Source organism: Arabidopsis thaliana, chromosome 3 (assembly GCF_000001735.4).
Source record: "Arabidopsis thaliana chromosome 3, partial sequence".
Classification (NCBI taxonomy): Eukaryota; Viridiplantae; Streptophyta; class Magnoliopsida; order Brassicales; family Brassicaceae; genus Arabidopsis; species Arabidopsis thaliana.
In genome coordinates, this window is record NC_003074.8 from 6,648,972 (window position 1) to 6,668,717 (window position 19,746).

General features: G+C 37.9%; 6 protein-coding genes and 1 non-coding gene across 9 annotated transcripts; 3 read left to right on the top strand and 4 right to left on the bottom strand.

Moving 5' to 3' along the window:
• Positions 1–256: 256 nt before the first annotated feature.
• On the bottom strand, positions 257–1,228 carry AT3G19200 (uncharacterized protein). Its single transcript, NM_112807.4, has 2 exons — positions 640–1,228; positions 257–542 (listed from the first exon to the last, which is right to left on the bottom strand). Exons 1-2 carry the CDS (start codon positions 1,033–1,035, stop codon positions 507–509), a joined length of 432 nt encoding a protein of 143 aa, NP_188551.1. The 5' UTR covers positions 1,036–1,228; the 3' UTR covers positions 257–506.
• Positions 1,229–3,723: 2,495 nt separating this feature from the next.
• Positions 3,724–10,017, bottom strand: RAD54 (DNA repair/recombination protein). 3 transcript variants are annotated; one of them, NM_112808.4, is made up of 21 exons: positions 9,724–9,992; positions 9,109–9,480; positions 8,743–8,829; positions 8,409–8,649; positions 8,215–8,340; positions 8,067–8,123; positions 7,885–7,971; positions 7,394–7,489; positions 7,144–7,194; positions 6,795–6,869; positions 6,624–6,710; positions 6,321–6,412; positions 6,123–6,255; positions 5,526–5,645; positions 5,339–5,452; positions 5,156–5,239; positions 4,984–5,061; positions 4,838–4,896; positions 4,507–4,690; positions 4,257–4,355; positions 3,724–4,136 (listed from the first exon to the last, which is right to left on the bottom strand). In NM_112808.4, exons 1-21 carry the CDS (start codon positions 9,903–9,905, stop codon positions 3,828–3,830), a joined length of 2,733 nt encoding a protein of 910 aa, NP_188552.3. In that variant the 5' UTR covers positions 9,906–9,992; the 3' UTR covers positions 3,724–3,827. The 3 variants fall into 3 exon arrangements, with proteins under 3 accessions (NP_188552.3, NP_001189933.1, NP_001325757.1); NM_001203004.1 differs by having other exon boundaries at positions 3,807–4,136; positions 6,624–6,741; positions 6,832–6,869; positions 9,724–10,017; NM_001338387.1 differs by lacking the exons at positions 3,724–4,136; positions 4,257–4,355 and having other exon boundaries at positions 4,375–4,690.
• Positions 10,018–10,183: 166 nt separating this feature from the next.
• SCO2 (protein disulfide isomerase) lies at positions 10,184–11,881 on the top strand. The gene is made up of 3 exons (NM_112809.4): positions 10,184–10,601; positions 11,128–11,254; positions 11,447–11,881. Exons 1-3 carry the CDS (start codon positions 10,236–10,238, stop codon positions 11,515–11,517), a joined length of 564 nt encoding a protein of 187 aa, NP_566627.1. The 5' UTR covers positions 10,184–10,235; the 3' UTR covers positions 11,518–11,881.
• Positions 11,829–14,587, bottom strand: AT3G19230 (Leucine-rich repeat (LRR) family protein). Its single transcript, NM_112810.2, has 9 exons — positions 14,485–14,587; positions 13,773–14,316; positions 13,218–13,684; positions 12,996–13,131; positions 12,832–12,903; positions 12,680–12,748; positions 12,521–12,592; positions 12,270–12,341; positions 11,829–12,180 (listed from the first exon to the last, which is right to left on the bottom strand). The coding sequence occupies exons 1-9, from the start codon at positions 14,546–14,548 to the stop codon at positions 12,117–12,119; spliced, it is 1,560 nt and encodes a 519-aa protein (NP_188554.1). The 5' UTR covers positions 14,549–14,587; the 3' UTR covers positions 11,829–12,116.
• A 149-nt stretch (positions 14,588–14,736) lies between these two features.
• AT3G19235 lies at positions 14,737–14,809 on the top strand. The gene has a single exon. It is a non-coding gene; the product is annotated as a tRNA-Arg (tRNA).
• A 263-nt stretch (positions 14,810–15,072) lies between these two features.
• AT3G19240 (Vacuolar import/degradation, Vid27-related protein) lies at positions 15,073–18,050 on the top strand. Its single transcript, NM_112811.3, has 2 exons — positions 15,073–17,067; positions 17,162–18,050. Exons 1-2 carry the CDS (start codon positions 15,412–15,414, stop codon positions 17,450–17,452), a joined length of 1,947 nt encoding a protein of 648 aa, NP_188555.1. The 5' UTR covers positions 15,073–15,411; the 3' UTR covers positions 17,453–18,050.
• AT3G19250 (transmembrane protein, putative (DUF677)) lies at positions 17,638–19,424 on the bottom strand. Its single transcript, NM_112812.4, has 2 exons — positions 18,959–19,424; positions 17,638–18,874 (listed from the first exon to the last, which is right to left on the bottom strand). Exons 1-2 carry the CDS (start codon positions 19,035–19,037, stop codon positions 17,871–17,873), a joined length of 1,083 nt encoding a protein of 360 aa, NP_188556.2. The 5' UTR covers positions 19,038–19,424; the 3' UTR covers positions 17,638–17,870.
• Between the last annotated feature and the right edge of the window lie 322 nt (positions 19,425–19,746).

Consider the following 19,746-nt stretch of genomic DNA (forward strand, 5'->3'; position numbering starts at 1 on the left):
CCCTAAAAAATCATGTTAGTAAAATATTGTTATATTTCTATTTTATTTTTATTTTCTGGCGTCAAATAGTAGTTAGCTTTTATAATTTGCTGTGGCGTAAATTTTGTCGGAAATATGATCTTTCATCTTGTATTAAGTTCATTAATAATCAAAGAAGTTGGATAGAATTCTTCTTTATAAGGACTATCTGAGACTATCCATCCGATTAATCAGTCCGCGACCATGTTAATTGCCACAGAACTAGGACATAATGCTTCTGATAATTAATCAGTTACGTGTTAACCAGAGAATATAGAATACTGAACCAGTTGCATTCAAGTGGTTTTTCTACAATAGAGGGAGATATGGCTAACGATGATTATAGGTCATAAAAAAACTACATAAAAATTAGAGAGAACTCAAAGAAAGACAGGAAAAATAAGAACAATAAAAAATCGAAAATAATTTTTATTAGCATTACATATCTTGTTCGCCGTAGTTAGCTGACTTTTTCCGGAGTCGATCTTTCAGTCATCAGATTCCAGTATACTTGCAAGACAATTCTGCAAAAAGCAAAAATATACATATAAGATTATATAGAACTACACAATTAAGTTAGACACAATATGTGTTTAATCAAATAATAAATAATTATGTTACCTGAGATTTGTGTGGAAGATGGAAGTTGTTGGAATGGATTTTCTTGGACTTGTTGAGACCTAATTTCCACCAGTTACGAGATCCCTTTGATGAGATGGTACGGTCAGAATCTTGAGCACTTAATTCATCTCTAAGTGTCGTCACTTTCCTCTGAGTAGTCTTCTCAAGTGGCAACAAAACTCCACCAAAGAAGATCTCATCAGCCGCAGAAGTGAAACCGAAGTTTTCGACATTGAATTTGAAATCCGAAGAAACAGGAGCTTCCTTGTACTTCATCTGACCATCTGCTCTTGATGCCGTATGTTTACTATCACTGTCTGCAAAATCATTGGAGAACGAGATTCTTGCGTCTACGAAGGATGGATACAATGAGGATTGTTCTACAGCATTAGCCATCTCTCTCTCTCTACACTGAACACTTTAGTTCAGTAAGTTTGCTTCTTCTTTTGTGCTAGTCTTAAAATTGTGATTTTCATGCATCAACATCCTTTGCATTTTATAGATATGAGACTGGTAAGGCATCCATGTGGACTTCATCTTTTTTAATTCTTTCTTCTATTCATCTTATTTTTGTTTATTTTTAAGTCCGATTTATTTTATATTTCTATATACAATACTGAGTAAAACCGATTCAATGAACTCAACTTTATTTAATTTTATAGTTTTGACTTAATCTTCGTGGATAAAATAAGCATAAGTATTGATTGAAGCATTAATGCGCCGTAAATATGGCTTAAGTAAAGGTGATAACTCCAAATTTGGATTATAGTTCTCAAAATATTTATTTATATTACCAACAAAAAAATAACATCAATTAAAGTTTCATTTGATATTTTTCATCGACCGAATTAATCAATATTTACACTTATTTTAAAATTTAGTATATACTTGTCCGCAGTATAACTATCTATAACGCAATACAAACTTAAAACCAATATCAACTATCTTTAATCCAATATTTGTATATGTTTGGATAAAACTTCAGTTTCTTGGAACAGTTGAGTAAGAAGTAGATGTTTTGAAGAATTTTGAAGAGGTAAGCGCCACTAAACCAAACTTTCACTTGGTAATTTAGTTATATTTTGTACTCATTTTGGGTAATGGGTATGTTATACAGTTTTTTTCTTTTTTGTAGGACATTTATTTTCAGTGCATTACATTTGATGATTTAGTTTGCACTGATATCAAGAGTCAAGACAATGGATTCATAAGGGTGAACAAAAAAAATGGCATCATTATATATTATAATCTTTAAATGGTTTCGAATTCAATGTGTATTGAAAGCATAACATAGATAGATCTGTTTGTTCATAAATGAATAGATCAGATGCATTGCATTGCATTTTCATGAACTTTTCTGTTGTCTCGCTTAGATTTACGTGTGGCACTTTATTTACCGACATAAGTCCACCTTGTCCGCATCGTTTCCCTATTCTTATAAATAAGCACTAACTTTTATATACCGCTAATTGTTAAGGCACTTGTTTATTTAGTAAAAGAAACATTTGCATTTGGTCTTTCATAACTCATAACATAAAATTTCGCCTAACTATCCGCTACTTCACGATCTCGGCAATATTGTGCACTCGCAAGTGTGAACATATTTTTCTAATTCCTCTCTCTCTCTCTCTCTCTCTCTAAAATAATTCTATCAAATTTATAATTCTAAATGTAAGAGCCAGTGAAGAACTAAAAGAACACAAAAACGTGAAACAAGAAAATATTGTAATCATATTCATCTAAGATAATCAGACTAAGCAGTAAGCACATAGGGTTAAGAAATTTTTTAATCATGCATACATTGTTATAGACAAACAGAAGAAGCAAACGAGCAGACAAAAGACTGTAGCACCAAAAGAGCCATGTGAAGCTGAGCTGTAAATGTTCAGCTGATCAAAAGCCCCAAAACAGAAAACAATTATAAAAAATAAAAACATAAAATTATAAAATCTATCTTTCTGGATTCAGATTTTAGGGTTTGACTAAAACTCTGCTAACGTTTGTCTTCTTGTGGTACTCTAACTCACGTGCTTCACTTCTAGTCCTAATGGAATTTTCCCACGTTTCTCCAACTAGGGTTTTGACGCGTGGTACTTTTATACTTCTACGTAAGTGGACATAAAAGTTGTGTACAAAACAATATTTTCGGAATGTGCAAAAAACATATGTTTCTTGAGTGCAATTGCATTTTTTTTTTCTTAGGTTCAGATCCTGAAAGTTTTTCAGATCGAGTTTCTCTAGTGAATACGTGTTTAGTTCCCATTTTTTTACGAGAAGAGGTAATGTTACCAATCAAATACATTATAACACCTTACAGTTTTTTTATATATTAAAGAAGCAAGGAGCTAAAACTAGAGTAGGATTTACATTTTTAAAAAAGTTGTAAAGCATAAGGGAATCTAGACATATAGATAATATCAGAGGACTTTTGTGGTGGATAAGTAAGTTGTATCTAAGTTTTATTTTGGCTGTCTTCTTGTCCCCAATTTTCTCTACATCTTCTGTCTTCTTCCTCTTACTTAACTCTCTCTTTCATTTTTGTTATTTATTTAACAATAAATTACCTTTTCACCTCACTAATCTGATTTCTTAACACTTAAGTCCTCCACCAGCAAAAAAGACAAACTAACACGTCCAATTATTGTTGCATTTTTACTTTTATCTTTAAATAATTCTACACTAATTTCAGGATCCTGCAAAAACGATAGAAGAATGACCACTAAACTAACATCATGTTAGTTATTTCTACATTTGAGGAAGAAAGACAAATATTTATGATGGATTTTTAACGATCTGGTTCGGTCAGACTATGCCAAAGATGGGTATTTTAAGGACCATATAAAATAGGCCATATGACTTTTCAAAGTTTTGGCTTCACTGGTCTTATCATATGATCATGCATACATACATATTGACAGTTGCCAAAATATTAGACAAAAATGAACATATATGATCGTCCGATCTTACGAACGCATCTCCTTTATGGTCCAGATTTATAGATTCACTTTTCTTTTGTGGTCTTAAGATCAAACTCGTCCAAACCAATAATAAACATGCATGCTTTTGATCTTCTAAACATCCCTAAGTCGAGTTCATAATACACCATATCATGTGATCATGTGAAGCAAAATACTACCAAATGTGCATAAAATTAGCATAAAATGTCTCAAGGTTCAAAAACTTTAATCTCATACAAAATCATCATCGTGATTTACAGAAACTAGATTTGGTCTTTGCAAAGACATTTTAATCTGAGCATCATCAATGTTACTATTACCATGTAAACGCTTATAAGTAGACAACTTCACTCTTTTTGTGGTCTCGTTGAGAGATAACGGCTGCAGCGGTTCCCGAGGTCTTTGTTGTGGTTTGTTAAAGGCACGCTTATTTACAGGTTGGTTCCGATTGTGCTCTTCGGACTCCACCGTTTTTGGACTGACATTTGATTCGATGGGAACGAGCTTCCCATCTACCTGGTTTGTGAAAACAAACGTCACCTGCAATGTTTTTAATAAACCATGAAAATAGTTATCATAAAGTTATTGGCTTTTCGAAAAATCTGACATAAGATGTAGAGTTTATGATTATAAGATTGAAAAAACTTGGAGACAACTCACCTCGTCACCTGCTGAAGCTTGCAGTATAGCATCTGGAACGGATTTTGAGGTAAAGTGATGACCCCAGCTTCCTAGATCTTCTTCCAATGGAGTGCCCACCTAAGAATATTCATGGGAAAAAAACTTTGTAGATGAATCGGATGTAAAAAGACATGAGCAGAGTTTGTAACTAACAATGGAATTGATGAAGAAATAGCTCAAAACAGACTTATATTTAATGCAGGACTCAGTAACAAGCACAAGAAGGGACCTGTCTCTCAGAGTTTTTTAACAAGTTAAAGCATCCTGCATCTTTTGCAAATCCGCCTATGTCTTCTTGGTCAATCTGGCAAGCATTGTCATCTACATTGTTCTCATTCCCTTCTTCGATATTCTCAGTACCAGAGGCATCATTTTGGCACCTGCTGCAGCTCATCTTTTCATGGATTTCAGACCTAGCCACATTACCAGAAAAGAGGCTTTGAGATAAACCATTTGAATGTGTATCATCTTGAGGTACAAAATCTGTCCCCAAAAGTGGATAGAGAAACGATGTTCTGAGTGGGCATAAAACATTCCCTGATTTCAGAAGAAACACATACCTAACATCCCCATGGAAGGAAAATAAATCTCGTAGATCCTCTGTAGAAAGTAAGTTCCCCTGGAAAATCAAAGATGTTGTGGTTGATATTCAATAATTAGACACAAAATGACTAATAGATGAAGCATATAACATTCCAGCAAGAACCTGTCTCGTGCTGTTATCCGTCTGTTCATGCTGAATAACTTTTTGAAGCCCTTCTTTTGACATCTGGCGCTGGTAAACCTACCAATGTACCACAAGAAAACAAATATGAATCTGAGGTAAGCAAACTCCCCCAAGGAAACTTGAGTAACAAGTTCGGCTAGTTATGCAGTACCTTTTCTTCAATAGTTCCAGTACTAAGAAACCTGTAGACATATACTCTTTTCTTTTGCCCATCCCTCCAAACTCTAGCAGCAGCCTGTTTTGACAGCGAAATAATGCATGTACAGCACAATCGATCATCTTTTATCAATATAAAGTTGAAACATATCTAAGGGGAAATTAGGATGGTAATTACTTGTTTATCATTGGCAGGATTCCAATCAGGATCGAACAAAACAAGTCGATTAGCACCAATTAAATTTAATCCACAGCCACCCGCCTTGCTGCTTAAGAGAAATGCAAACTCATCCTACCAAAACCAAAAGTCAAACCAGGTGTCTACTCAGGTTCGAAACAACGGCATAAATAGATAAGTCATGTACCTTTGTTGGGTCGTTCAACCGGTTAACAAGCTTCTGCCTCTTGCTGATTGTTGTTGATCCATCCAGCCTCAGAAAAGGATATCTTCTTTCACGACAGAGTTGAGCAAAAAGATCCAATGTCTAGTGCAAAAGGTGCAGGCTATGATTATTGTATACTCAGGCTGGTTTTAAATTGCTATATATATGCAACACACCATCATGTCATTTTATGCAATCAAACAACATGCAGAGTTCACTTCTTGATATTTGTTAGAAAGCGTTGCCTTTTGAATACATATAGACAAATCAGGGTAACGATTTTCTTAGCTTCTCCGATATCACATGCAAAAGTTCCAAAAATATGATGGCTCATAAAACTCAGGACAGCATAACACATAGCTTATGACTAATTCAAAATTCAAAAGAGATTGCAACATCCATAATTGAAATTTAGGACAGTAGTAACATCACTAATGACGACCAGCAGCTGAATCTATTCAAAATCCATGTGGAGGCATTTCATACTTCATTCTCTATGACCAATATTATGCACTGTCCCTTTCAAATAAATATAAAAGTAACTTTATATCCAACTCGAATTGACATTTTCCAGCATACCTGTGTGTAGTTTGATACAAGGACTATGCGGTCATCAGTTTTTCGACGTAGGTTGGCCAAAAGTCTGGAGAGAACATGCATTTTCCCAGAGAGCTCGACCCAGGCACCATCACCCCCTGTCCATGCTCCAGATCTGAAAGGATAGTTCCATTTAGATCCCAACTAGTGACAACATGCAAACATGCAATAGAAGCCTACCTCCCAGAGAACATTTCTGCAGGGAAGAACTCTAAGCAATTCTCAAACCCAACAGTTCCAGGATTGCCGCTTTTTATTGTGTCGTAGATTAGCTACACAGAAAAGAATAGGGCTATCATTAAGCATACATGGGGAATGATGAAAAAGGTTTTGACGATCAAATAGATCAAAGACCACTAAAATTTATGAAACTAGCGTCTTAATATCAGAACTTGATAATAGCGCCGTAAGATGTTACAAAGATGACTCAGAAGAAAATATTGGAAAAACTTAAACGCAAATGGATGAGGCTATGAGTTTTACCTTTGGATGATTGCAGAGCTTCTTAAGAGCTGTTATATAAGCCAAAACTTTGGTTTGTTTTGCATTATCAGCAAGCGCCCTTTTAAGCTGCATGCAGAGGCACCCATTATATGTAGTTCTAACTTCAATATTTTACGAAACATAACAAGAATGACTGTGATCAATGCTTACATTTTTCGAGCTAATAAAATGGTTGTACAAAGTGGACTGGAGAGTAGTCATCTTGCAACAAACTACTTCAATTATCTGTGAAACATCCAACAACAAGATTTTGATGTATTTCTGGCTTCAAAATAAAGAAAGCGGCAACGGGAAAAACTTGTAGCTAAAAAAAGAGATGACACTTTCACAAAGATGTTCATTCTATCCGCACTTTCAGCATATGATTATATCACTGCTAAAACTCCAGGTATTACTCAATATGACGAAACAGTTCAACATATAAAGAAGTAGTAAAGGCTCTACTGAAACAGAATTTTAATGCATTGTAAGCCTGCGGCAGATACAGAAGGAAAAGCACCTTAGGTGGTAGGTGATTTGAGAGCAATGCATTGGTTCTCCTCAAAATAAACTGTAAAAAAATGAAAGCTTAATAAGGTATAGCAGTTAAATTAAGCAACAATTCTAAAAGGTCAGTAGCGATGCTCTTTATTGATCATCATACCAAAATCATCTAAGCAAATTGCATATCTTTTAAGAGATATATCCAGATGATGATGAAAGCTTAATAATAGTCAAATATTTAGATATAAAATGCTAAGAAGAATCACCTGGTTGACTTTTGAACTCAGTTCTGCGGAGCGGTCAGCAGCTAAGTTTTTCTCTTCCTCAGTGGCTGTAGGTTCTCTTCCACATATAATAGGTGCCTTAGGTTTCATACATCAAAACAAGGATGCATCAAAAGAAGGTAATGCAAGAAACATAAACAACCTATAGTCAATTGAACTGAAATTGTATGACACAGATAACAGCGTAAACAAATTCTCTCAGCACAGACTATTTTTAAAGAAGCTTACAATGTAATGGAATCCAAAGGCATGAAGCAGCAATACTGGAAACGAACAGAATATATATAGTAGCAAAGTATACACTACAAAATAACTTGGGCTAATCCTAACTTTTAGCCAAGAATAGCCTAGAAGAAATGATCTTTAACATATTTAGAGATGACAGAATAGCCTACAAGAATTTATCTTTAACATATTTATAGATGACAGAATACAGAATGATCAAATTGGCATCAAAATTCAAAGTTTGTCACCTCATAATAATGGCGAAAGTGTGCAGCATCACCTAAACTCCCTGGATTTGTGAAGTTGACCATGGCAAAAAACTCTTCCAAGTCATTCTGGAACATTCAGATGCAAAAAAACATAGAGTGAAAGCTTAGTGTTAAATGTCAGGAGAAATTTAATAGAGATAATCACTGGAATTTTCCATTACCTGCATGGGAGTTCCAGACAACAAAACTCGACGTTTGCATGTCAATGAAGCCAAAGCCTGTAGTCAAATATGATGATAACCAATATTAGAAAGAAAAAAAATGTATCAACCTGGAAGGATACGAAATAAGTATGTATTTGCATCCTACCCTGTTTGTAAGTGTCTGGTCATTTTTCAACCTATGAGCCTCATCGCATATTAGAAGATCACAGGATTCACTCTGGCAGAACTTGGATGAGTGCATTCGGAATGTCTCGTAAGAAATGATAAGTACCTGTTAACGTTAGTTAGGTGATAAGTGCAATTCTCAGAGAGTCAGCAAAAAAATATGCACAGCTATACCTGCAAAGCGCTTCTTGGTCGAGTGAAACTATCTATTCCAGACAAAACATCATCTCTGGTGCTCTCACAGAGGGCTATAAGCTGAATCCTGTCTCCAACCCATTTCTTAATTTCAGCTTCCCAGTTACTGACAAGACTCGTTGGTGTAACAATAATGGCCTTTTTAACCATAGGCGTCCCATCAAATCCTTGACAAAGAAGTGTGTATAGTAAAGTAATGGACTGTAATGTCTTCCCTAAACTGCCAAATCAATTTAGAAGGAAATAAGAAAATTACATAGGAAACAAAAAAAGTCCAGATCCAATTTTACATAACGGACAAGATAGATTTTACCCCATGTCATCAGCCAGAATGCAACCATTTATATTTGCCGAACCATGTAATCCTGAAACACAATCGAACATGAACTGGACACCCTCTCTGCAGTCTCAGAAAAACCACCTCACCATGTAAGTAAAGTTGTATAAACATCTTCGATGCCAACTAGAGATAATTTTATACTCATTGGCCTGTTGTATTCACCAGCAGTTCACTGAGGGTTATATGATTTTAAACGAAGAGCACATTTTGACGTGGTTCAACAAGTAAACTATGAATGCCTTAAGAATTTTTAAGATCACAGCACAGATTGGAATCAAGTTTTGAGATCCTTAAAAAAAACTCTGTACACGATGTCAATTCTTAGATAGAAATGAATACCTTTGATGAGGGCGAAGAAATTTGACAAGCACTGAATGCACCATGATAGTTGTTACATTGCTCATTCCATCTTCTTCAGATTGCCACAATACCAAAGGTTCAATATCAGGTGGTAGACAAACAACTTCCTCTTCTTCATCTCTCTCAATATTGGTTGATGCTTCCAGCTTAGTAGGTAAAGCAACCACAACCGGAGTTGAGGAACCCCAAGGAACAAACCGTTTTCGAGCTGAAAGGCGACGAGAAAGTTGTCCTGTGGAATCATAACCATGAGAACACGGAGGTTTGAAAGGCTTCCTACAAACTGCCGCTCCATCTGACACCGAAAGCACCCGAGGAAGGAGTGGCTGCCGTTGCACAACTAGATTGCCCCTGTCAACCGTGCATAAGTATCAATTCCATTTCCATAAAACAATGGAATACGCGTTTGATACAGCTTCAGAGACTATTCACAATCATCAATTTGAACAAGAGAACACTAAATCTCCTTTAAAATCCCTAAATTCGAACCACTAAAACTCCAAATGATATGTAGCAGCAAGCGAACGAAGCATCTATCAGGTTTAGGGTTCAGCTTCAATTTCAAATTGAAATCTAGGAAATTCAATTACGCACCTCAGAAGATCCTTTACGTTCTTAGATTTCCGATCTGCGTCGGATGAAAGAGAAACCACCGCAAGGTCTTCGCACTCAGGGTTATCGTTTTCTCCTTCAGAATCTTGAGAATCATCCTTGTAACTATCGCTGGAATCGTCGCAATCGGAAGACGATAAGATCTCTTCATCTTCTTCCTCCATTTTCGTTACACCTACGAGCCCAGAGCTCCGCTTTTGACCAATCCTAAAACTCTTTTGGCGGCAAGAAATAAAACCAAAAACAAAAACAAAGAAAAACCAAATTATTTGAAATAAAATAACCTTATCAGAAAAGGACTAAAATATCCTTCAGAGTATATGGGACGCTACAATTTTTCCTAACAGTTAGTTTCATGAAGATTGTAAATTTGTAATTTTCCCCAAGTTTTTAAGTATTTACACACAAAAACAAAAATATCCGAATTTTTTTAATTCGTCGAGGTTGATTACTTCACCCAATTTCATGGCCGCACCTGCAAACTTCTCGTCTCAATGTTCCGATTATACCCTAATTGCTCTCTGCCTTCTCACAGACCTCTCGTTTTCCTTCCTCGTCTTCCTTCTCGCTCCCTCCGTTGCCGCGCCGCCGCTGATATTCCCCTTGGTGACGGAATCCGATTACCTCGAGAAGCGGATTCAACCTCTGACACGGCGAGGTCTCGGGATGTTTCCGTCGCCGCCGGTGGGAATGGTGAAGGTGCTAAGTGGAGGAAGAGGAGGTTGCTCTGGTCGAAAAGTGGAGAGAGTTACTTGGTAGATGATGGCGACGCGCTTCCTCTTCCTATGACTTATCCTGATACATCCCCTGTGTCGCCGGATGTGATTGACCGGAGGTTGCAATGTGATCCTGTAGTCGAGGTTTTTTGCTTTGCTTCAACTTTCATTTACTAATTTTGATGATTGAATAAGACTCAACATACTTGCACTTAATTTAGATGAACATTTTAATTGCTTTAGCTGACGATTGGCTGTTTGATTTGCTCTATAGTTTAATCTTCGAACCAATCAATATGCACAAATATATGAGTTGATCTTGTAGCTTGACGAATGACATTAAGTTTAATTGGTCTTTCTTATGGAGCGATAAGCTTAGATTCTGGAAGGTGAATGATGTTTCTGAAATGTGAAACTCAACAATGGACTTATTTTATAAAAGCATGTGTGTCAAAAACATGAAAAATATAGATGCAAGCTCTTGTCGATATAAGATAGGAATTAAATTTTGACATGAATTATCCTTTTTCGGAAAGATTTGCTCCGAGTTACTCTTCACCCCAGTTTTGGGTGTGTTTAGGCAATATTTTCTTTTTGATGCAGTATTTGCTTTAGAATGCCTTTTTGGGATTGTTTTTTCTGATCACAATATAACCCGACCAATTTTTAGGATTGCCGGGAAGTGGTTTATGAATGGACTGGAAAGTGTAGAAGTTGCCAAGGATCTGGAACTGTCAGCTATTACAAGAAAAGGGGTAAAGAGGTTATATGCAAATGCATACCCTGCCAAGGGATAGGTAAGTTTCTGAGTGTGGCTCTTTTTCCATGTTTTTCCTATGATAGTTTTAAGATTCTAGAGTATCTATGAGTTGGTTTCTTGATTGGTATTTGTGAAAAAGTAAACAAAGCCACACTTTCTGAGTTTTGCAGTTTGGTTTAGATTTAGTGTTTTACATGCAATTGACTTAAGAAGTTTAAACTAATTGCAGGATATGTGCAGAAGATAACATCTCGGACGGACATTGAAGTGATGGAAGATTTGGATAATGAACCATCTTGACCTTGAATATGGCCCATTTTTGCATGTAAGCTTGGGTTCGTTATTGAAGTGTATCCGTTGCACGTACAAAACTATAACCAGAAGAGAGATAAGTGCTTCTTTGGGATGTTTGGCCCAAACAAGCTGATCGGAGGTATAGACAAAAACTACTGATTCTTGCTCAGATAATGGCTTCTTCTTTCACCAATAGTCCCCATATAGGCAATTTCTGTTTTATATGTATCAGACCTCGAGACACCACGAACTGCAGGAATTGTTTGTGTTTTTAGGCTGTTTCAGTCTGACTTATGTACATCAAGAGAAAAGATAGCTGTAACACGATCCATTTAATTATCTTTGTGTGCTTTACCTCTTGGTTCAAGTTACTCTACGGGTTCAAAGGTGGTTCGATAACATAAACAGATAAATACTTAAATTCCATGATTTGGAAGGATATAATACGGTCATCTAGAAGAAACTCACAAAAGTAGAAGTGTCGTTCCCAGATGCTTCCTTGATCGAACCCTTTCTCCATGACATCTGTGCACTTCAATTTTCGAGGCCATGAAAGATGACCGCGTAGTTTATAGAATCGGATTTATCATTAACGAGCACTTGAATCAGCTGTTAGCAACCCGAAATTGGCCGGTATTATTTGTGCTTGGCATGTTCTCAGGAGACGCCCTACAACAAGTAAGGATATTTTTTGACATCAAAATGCTTATGAAAAATGGTGTTTCTTTTTAAGGTACCAACATGGTTATGATTCTTACTGGATAGTTAGGCCCTTTCTCTGGAGGAGTACACTAGGAATTGTACCTTTAAGCTTGTTGTTCTTGATGGACCTGCAGATTAACAATTAACATCAACAATGATGATGCTAGTTATGATGATGTTGCAATCGTGTTACAGGTCAAAACTTTAGTTTCTCTTATAACTATAGTGAACACTTTTGGTCAGGCTATCAGATTCGCATGTCTAGGCTTGCTGTTAAATGCAGAGAGGAGGGGAAAGACAAGTTTACAGTGTGCGGAGACTAGGGAGCTTTGCAAGTGACTCAGGAATTGCTCCAGTGAACTGATTGTCCTCTAAATGTCTGCCTCATCCCACAAAACAAAACGGTAAGTCCAATAATCTAAATCTCTTGCACAACACTTAGAAGTTTGGTTGCAAAAAGGCATACAGAGTTTCCAATCTCGTCATTGGACTCAAATCTGGGATCGGTCCTGTGAGCTTGTTCTTCCCCAACCATCTGCAAATCCGGAAGTTGCAGCTGAGTCTTATTTAACAAAAAGAAAAAATCTCAGACAAAATTTTAGGATGTGAAGTCCTTACAGATCTTTAAGGGCAGTCATCTTGTTTATGCTTGGTGGTAGAGACCCAGATAGTCCAAGATTTGTCAAATTTCTAGCAAGAGAACCAGGTTCTTGGAGATTTAGACTTAGTAATTGACGACAGCTGCATAAAAAGCTTCACTAGAGTATTGAGTTTTGACTTACAGAGAAATCACTCTGGCGATTTTGTCTTTGGAGCAAGTTAGGCCAGTCCACGAGTTAGCACGAGGGAGGCATGGGTCGCCGGACCAATCCACTGGAGGCTTCATGATGCTCTCTAACAGATCTTCCATAGCAATTGCTGCAGAAGAGAATGTTTTTGTTCCAGTGGCTTCAGTTATTACAAAATAGACAAAAACATGAAGAAGAAGGAAACATTTACAGTACCATCTTTAATATTAGTGGTTCCACCAAGAGGAAGAATTTGAAACACTTCTCCGGCGTTAATGAAAGGTCCAACCGGCGCATCCTTGGCCGGAGTCAATGTGATCTGAGTCTGACCCGATAATGGCCACTGGCCAGAGTAAACCATAACCCCATTAGTGCTCACATTGAGCTTCCTTAAAAAGGAAAGTCCATTGACTGAGACATCAAAAGCCCTCCAGCTCATGGGGCCTGGACTCCGATTGTCCTGAAAATACAAAGCTACATAGTACTTTGTGGCCGGAAGAGGAAAAGGTGGCCATTGAAGCTCTAGAGGCTTCCCTTTACTTGCTGTGAAACCTTCCACAAAGGCTTCAGCAGGTGGAATGTTCCAGAAGTTTGACGGGTTAATTCTGCTTCGAGAAGTCACCGTCAGATGCTTCTGGTCCGAAAACGGTTGCCATAAACGGTTGTATTTGTCATCTGGATAGCTAGGTTTCCAACATGTAACATACCATCAAAAGTCAGGCAAGAAAAAGTGCTTTTCAGATCACCAAACTATGGAATCAAAAAGGGCACCTGATGATCTCCCCATCTCCTCCAAAGCTGTTCCTGGCTATGAGGCTGAGCTTGTAGGACCCGAGGTCTGTGGAATTGTACATTGTATCTTCAAGAGATTGGACATCTAAAGACGATATAAAAGGAGAGGAAGAAAGGGTATGTGCATTCTTGGCTAGACAAACACTTAGTCTGTTCCCAGGAACACCAACAATGATCTCGTAATAAGAACTCTGACCCTTGGCGTAATCCTCTGACGTATTCACGACGCTCCATTTTGTGCCTCCAATGATCTGATCAAACACAGGTGGGTTGTTTTTACCGTCAAAGTTACCGTAGTAGTAAGTGGTTCGAATAAGGTACTTGGAGGTCTTTGCGACAGGGAAATTATAACAGTGTTTTCGCGATGACTTGTCGGGAAAGTAACGTAGTGTGGAGAGGATCGGAACGAGGTCTTTTTGCTTAATGGTCGTCGTATTTCCCACGGAAATGAATCCTTCGTCCGGTGTGTATTCTATCTCGTTGAGGTTTGTTGAAGAAGATGATCCACAATTTAAGAAGAAACCTTTCACATGGAATGAAACTCGACGTTTTAGGGTAGTCTATAACAATTGTAAGCATGGATTCAAGAGTGTTTTTGGAAATTCTGTAAATGGATTATCAAGATTCGATCGAAAATGTAAAAAAAAAAATCAGAAAAATAATAAATAAGAATCGCAAAAACGAAATTTACCTCGAGGAGGAGGGAGAGCGTGAGAGATGGAGAAGCATAATAAGAGAAAGAAGAACAGAGACATTATTGTGACGTATTTTGTTGAAGAAACAGACAAAGAAGAAGAAGAAGAAGATCAGATTCTTTCCATTGTCGTTAATGGAGATCATACAAAGATTGAAAGTAGAGAAAATGTCTGAAAAATGTTAATTTCTTTTTTTTGCAATAAAGTTAAGAGTTAATTTAATAAGACATACAATATAGAATAAGAAAGCGCCTGTAGCTCAGTGGATAGAGCGTCTGTTTCCTAAGCAGAAGGTCGTAGGTTCGACCCCTACCTGGCGCGTTTTTATTTTGGCCTTATCTATTATTTTTCATGTAACCTTTTCTCTGTGTTTCATACTACTTTCAATTATCTCGATTATCATCTTTTTATACGTGAATAATGCAAAAATATTTGTATTTTCATAGGAGAGTTTACAACCTTTTCTCTTTGTATTTTCAAATGTATGAATTTAAAAATATTTTAAATGTACAACCTTTGTAACAATTAAATATATAAAGTGAAAGATTATTGTGAGTTCTAATAAGTTTTAACAATAGTAAATGGTTTTTTTTAGAACGACTCTGTCTGCAACAGAGTGACTCGGAGTGACCAACGCGTCCTAAAAGCGTTGCGTCATGTTGAAGCAAACCCAACTTTATTCCGACGCTAACCAACAGATTCACGAAACCCTATAAATACTTAGAAATCCCTAATCCTCCTCTAAATCCCTAACTTCTTCCCCTACACTCTCTCACACAATTTTCTCGAGAAATTTTCCAATTTCCTTTCGATTTCGCCCAGAAATTTCGGTAACTTTCAGATTCTGTTCAGAACGAAGAAACTTGTTATTTTTGGCTACTTCTCTCCGATTCTGTTCTTCTTGTAGTAGCTGATCGCATTCCATGGGTACTTCTCAGAGTCGTGAAGATCGAATCAGCGAATCGGATACAGAATCCGATTCAGATTACTATGAAGAAGAAGACGAGGATCAATACGATGACGCGAAGAAGCAAGGATCATCATCTGTTTCTGGTACAAGACCGTCTGATTCTTCTTCTTCTTCAGGACCAACTGATTCATCGTCTCTCGATATTGAGCAGAAGCTAAAAGCCTTGAAGTTGAAATACCCATCTTCTTCTTCCGTAACACCCAAGATGAAGAACGCTGTGAAGCTTTACCGCCATATCGGGGGAAACACACCCAAAGCGAAATGGATCGTTTCGGATAAGATGACATCATACAAGTTTGTGAAAACTTCGTCAGTGGATGGAGAAGATATTGATGATTATGATGATTGTGAAGAATCAGGTGAAGGAGGTGAGTCTTTTTGGTTTCTGGGTGTTGGTACTAAGGTTAAAGCTAGGGTTTCTACGGATATGCAGTTGAAAATGTTTGGGGATCAACGTAGGGTTGACTTTGTTAGTAATGGTGTTTGGGCTTTGAAGTTCTTGACGGATGAGGATTATAGGAAGTTTGTTACTAGGTTTCAGGACTATCTGTTTGAGAATGTGTATAAGATCAGGGCAAGTGAGGAGAATAGAGTTAAAGTGTATGGTAAAGATTTCATTGGGTGGGCTAATCCTGAGGCTGCTGATGATTCTATGTGGGAGGATGCTGAAGCTCCACCTGAGGAAGAGGAAACTCAGGGGAAGAGGAATACGGATTTGACGGAAGAGTTTGAAGAGGTGGCTAATGGTGGAGTGCAGAGTTTGACTTTGGGAGCGTTGGATAATTCGTTCTTGGTGAATGATTATGGGGTTCAGGTTTATAGGAATATGGAGCGTGGTATTCATGGGAAAGGTGTGTGCGTGAGATTTGATTCTGGAAACTCAAAGTTCGGATCAGGGTCAAGCCAGACAACACCGAACAAGGCTCTTTTGATGAGGGCAGAGACTAATATGATGCTGATGAGTCCAGCTAAACAAGGGAAACCTAACTCCACTGGTGTTAAGCAGCTCGATATAGAGTCAGGGAAGATTGTTACTGAATGGAAATTTGAGAAAGACGGGACTGAAATCACGATGAGAGACATAACAAATGATACCAAAGGGTCGCAGCTAGATCCATCAGAGTCAACGTTTTTGGGATTGGATGACAATAGGCTGTGTCAATGGGACATGAGGGATAGGAGAGGTATAGTGCAGAACATTGACTCTCCCATCTTGGAATGGACTCAAGGCCATCAGTTCTCTAGAGGAACAAATTTCCAGTGCTTTGCAACTACTGGAGATGGGTCAATCGTTGTGGGATCACTTGACGGAAAGATAAGACTTTACTCAAAGACCTCAATGAGAATGGCAAAAACGGCTTTTCCAGGGCTCGGTTCACCAATTACACATGTGGACGTTTCTTATGATGGGAAATGGATACTGGGCACCACAGATACGTACTTGGTTCTTATTTGCACCCTTTTCACAGACAAAAATGGTCTGACAAAAACAGGCTTTAGCGGAAGAATGGGAAACAAAATACCAGCCCCTAGGCTGCTGAAGCTAACACCACTAGATTCACACTTGGCAGGAAAAGATAATAAGTTTCATGGCGGTCACTTCTCATGGGTAAGTTTCACTTCACACATTATTACTGTCTTCCTAAGATTCTTGATTGTTTATAAAACCAAATCTCATTGTCTTTGTTGTGTATTGTTTGCAGGTAACTGAGAGTGGAAAGCAAGAGAGACACATAGTAGCAACAGTGGGGAAATTCAGTGTGATATGGGACTTGGAGCGGGTGAAGAACAGTGCACACGAATGCTATAGGAACCAACAAGGACTCAAGAGCTGTTACTGCTACAAGATCTTGTTGAAGGATGAGTCAATTGTTGAGAGCCGATTCATGCACGATAACTTCTCCTTCTCCGGTAACAAATCGCCAGAAGCACCGCTTGTGGTTGCCACGCCTTTGAAAGTCAGCTCCATCAGCCTCTCTGGAAAACGACTTTAAATAACCAGTTTGTATCGTAAAGCTTTCTTTTGTTTTTGTAATGAAATTTGATTGTAGTGTTTGGCTTTTTGTCATCGTGTGAAGGTTTGTGAATGAGTGACATTTTGCTTTTTACTCAAATATGACTACTCAAATTCTCTTCATGACTTGATTTTATTCTTCAAATAGACACATTTTGTGAACAGCTAATGTTAAATCTTTAACCTGAAGTGAAAAAAACAAAATAATTGTCTGATTTGATGATATGAACCAATACAACATCCAATATCTGCTTAATGCAGACAAGTCTATGATCTATCAAATATGATGATAAAAAGTCTCTATTCCTAGCTACAGATACAACGTCTGTATATTGCCTCGGTCCTGTTGTCCTCTCGCATAAGCTCAAAAAACCACTGATACAAATAGGTTGAGGAGCTTACGTTTGGGGACGAAGGATCTCTTTAAGGAGCAACGATCTGGATTTGTTAACATTAGTGAACCAACGACATATATGATCCACAAGAACCTCGAGTTGATGGGTGTGGTTAACATGGCTCTTTCGAAGCTGTTTCACAAACTCCGGAATTGTATACACGTCCCTCCCCCTCTCTAATCCAAGGCGAATAAGAAGCTTGTCGTTTTTAACCCCCGTGTGCAAACGGGAGACAAGACGGTCAATGGTGTCAAGATCTTTGTTGAGCGCAAAAGTACCCTTGGCAGCAACATTTAGCTGAAAAATGTTAGACAACTCCTTCTTCTTGAAACTGTGAGGGAGGTAGGGAGTGCACAAGGGACCTGCAACAACAAGAATGGTGGGAAGTGCATGATATGCGATAAATGCCGCAGAAGCAGCAACCACAACAACAGCAGTTACAAGACATAAGGCAGAACCAGCTGTGGCATGATGGAGGAGGCGGACCCGTGACTTAGACTTACGAATACGGGTGTCCAGCTTGTCAGCCAGCTGATAAAAGCATAATTGGGTGTCTTGAAAGCTGTGAGATTCAGGAGATGCGAAAGGGTTTTCAAACGTGTCAAGCTTAAGAAAAACGTCGAATGCTAAGTTACAGAAGGACTCGTCAATTGCGGAATGGGAATCACGGGGAAAGATATTGAAGAGGTCTAAGAGGGGTGTGTAGAGGTGGCAGCGAGCACTGTGGACGTTTTGGTAAAGATTCAAGCAAAATCGGGTGGCGTCTTCGCTGTGTTGGAAGTAAGTAGAGACAAGATTGGTAAGTGTAGTTTGCTTGGCGTGTCTAAGACTAAGAGCTTCTTGAACGGATTCGTTGTTTGGTCTGAGCTCTTGAGAAAGAAACAGCTCGAGATTTTCTTGTGTTGGGTCAATAACAAGAAGCCGTGAACGTATGTCGTGGTACGACGGGGTTTGAAAAGCATGAGCTAACTCGTGGCTGAGGTTAAAAGTGGAGGCAACACTTCCCTCTGTACAATAAAGTCAAAGAAGAACTCAGTCAGGCATTTTGACAAACATGTGGTGGGCAGTTTTTGGAGTAACGAAACGCGTACCTGGGGAAGGATGGGGAAGATGGTCGTCGCCGAGAGAGCCCTCTGGAGAAGCTGGCTTGAAGGTAAAACAGTGCGGCATCGAAAAGCTGAACTTGATTCATCAATGGAAAGCTACTGACTCATAACGTTGACTTTAAATGGTAATCAATTGAAAGACTTAATTATTGTCTTTTTCGTCTAGTCATATTAGTAAAACCAAAACAAGGACTCAAAGTCTCAAAGAGCTGTTACTGCTACAAGATCTTGTTGAAGGATGAGTGTCATGAGTCAATTGTTGAGAGCCGATTCATGCACAATTACTGTTACAAGATCTTGTAGTGTTTGGCTTTTTGTTACCGTGTGAATGTGTTGAATTAGGCCGGGGCACAAGTACTCGCTACTCGGCTCGTACTCACCTTGAAAATTCAAGTTACTCGTCATAGGCAAGTCAAGTAACAAGTCGGTTTATTTTATTACTTGCAAGTGCAAGCCAAGTATCAAGTATCATAATTTTTTTTTGATACTTGCCTCGTTACTTGCCTCGTTTTGATACTTGTCCCGTTACTTGCCTCGTTACTTGCCTCATTTTGATGTTTGTCCTTTTACTTGCTCTGTTACTCGTTATTTGTACATGTGACTTGTGGGATCACTAATAATTAGGTCTGGATATAAATAAATTTCTATTACTTACCTTGTTAATTGTTGAACATTGTATACTTGTTACTAACATACTAATGCTTAAATTATTATAATAGATTTAAAATTTTGGTTTGGCCTATAAAAGCTAAAAATTTAAAATTTATTGTAAC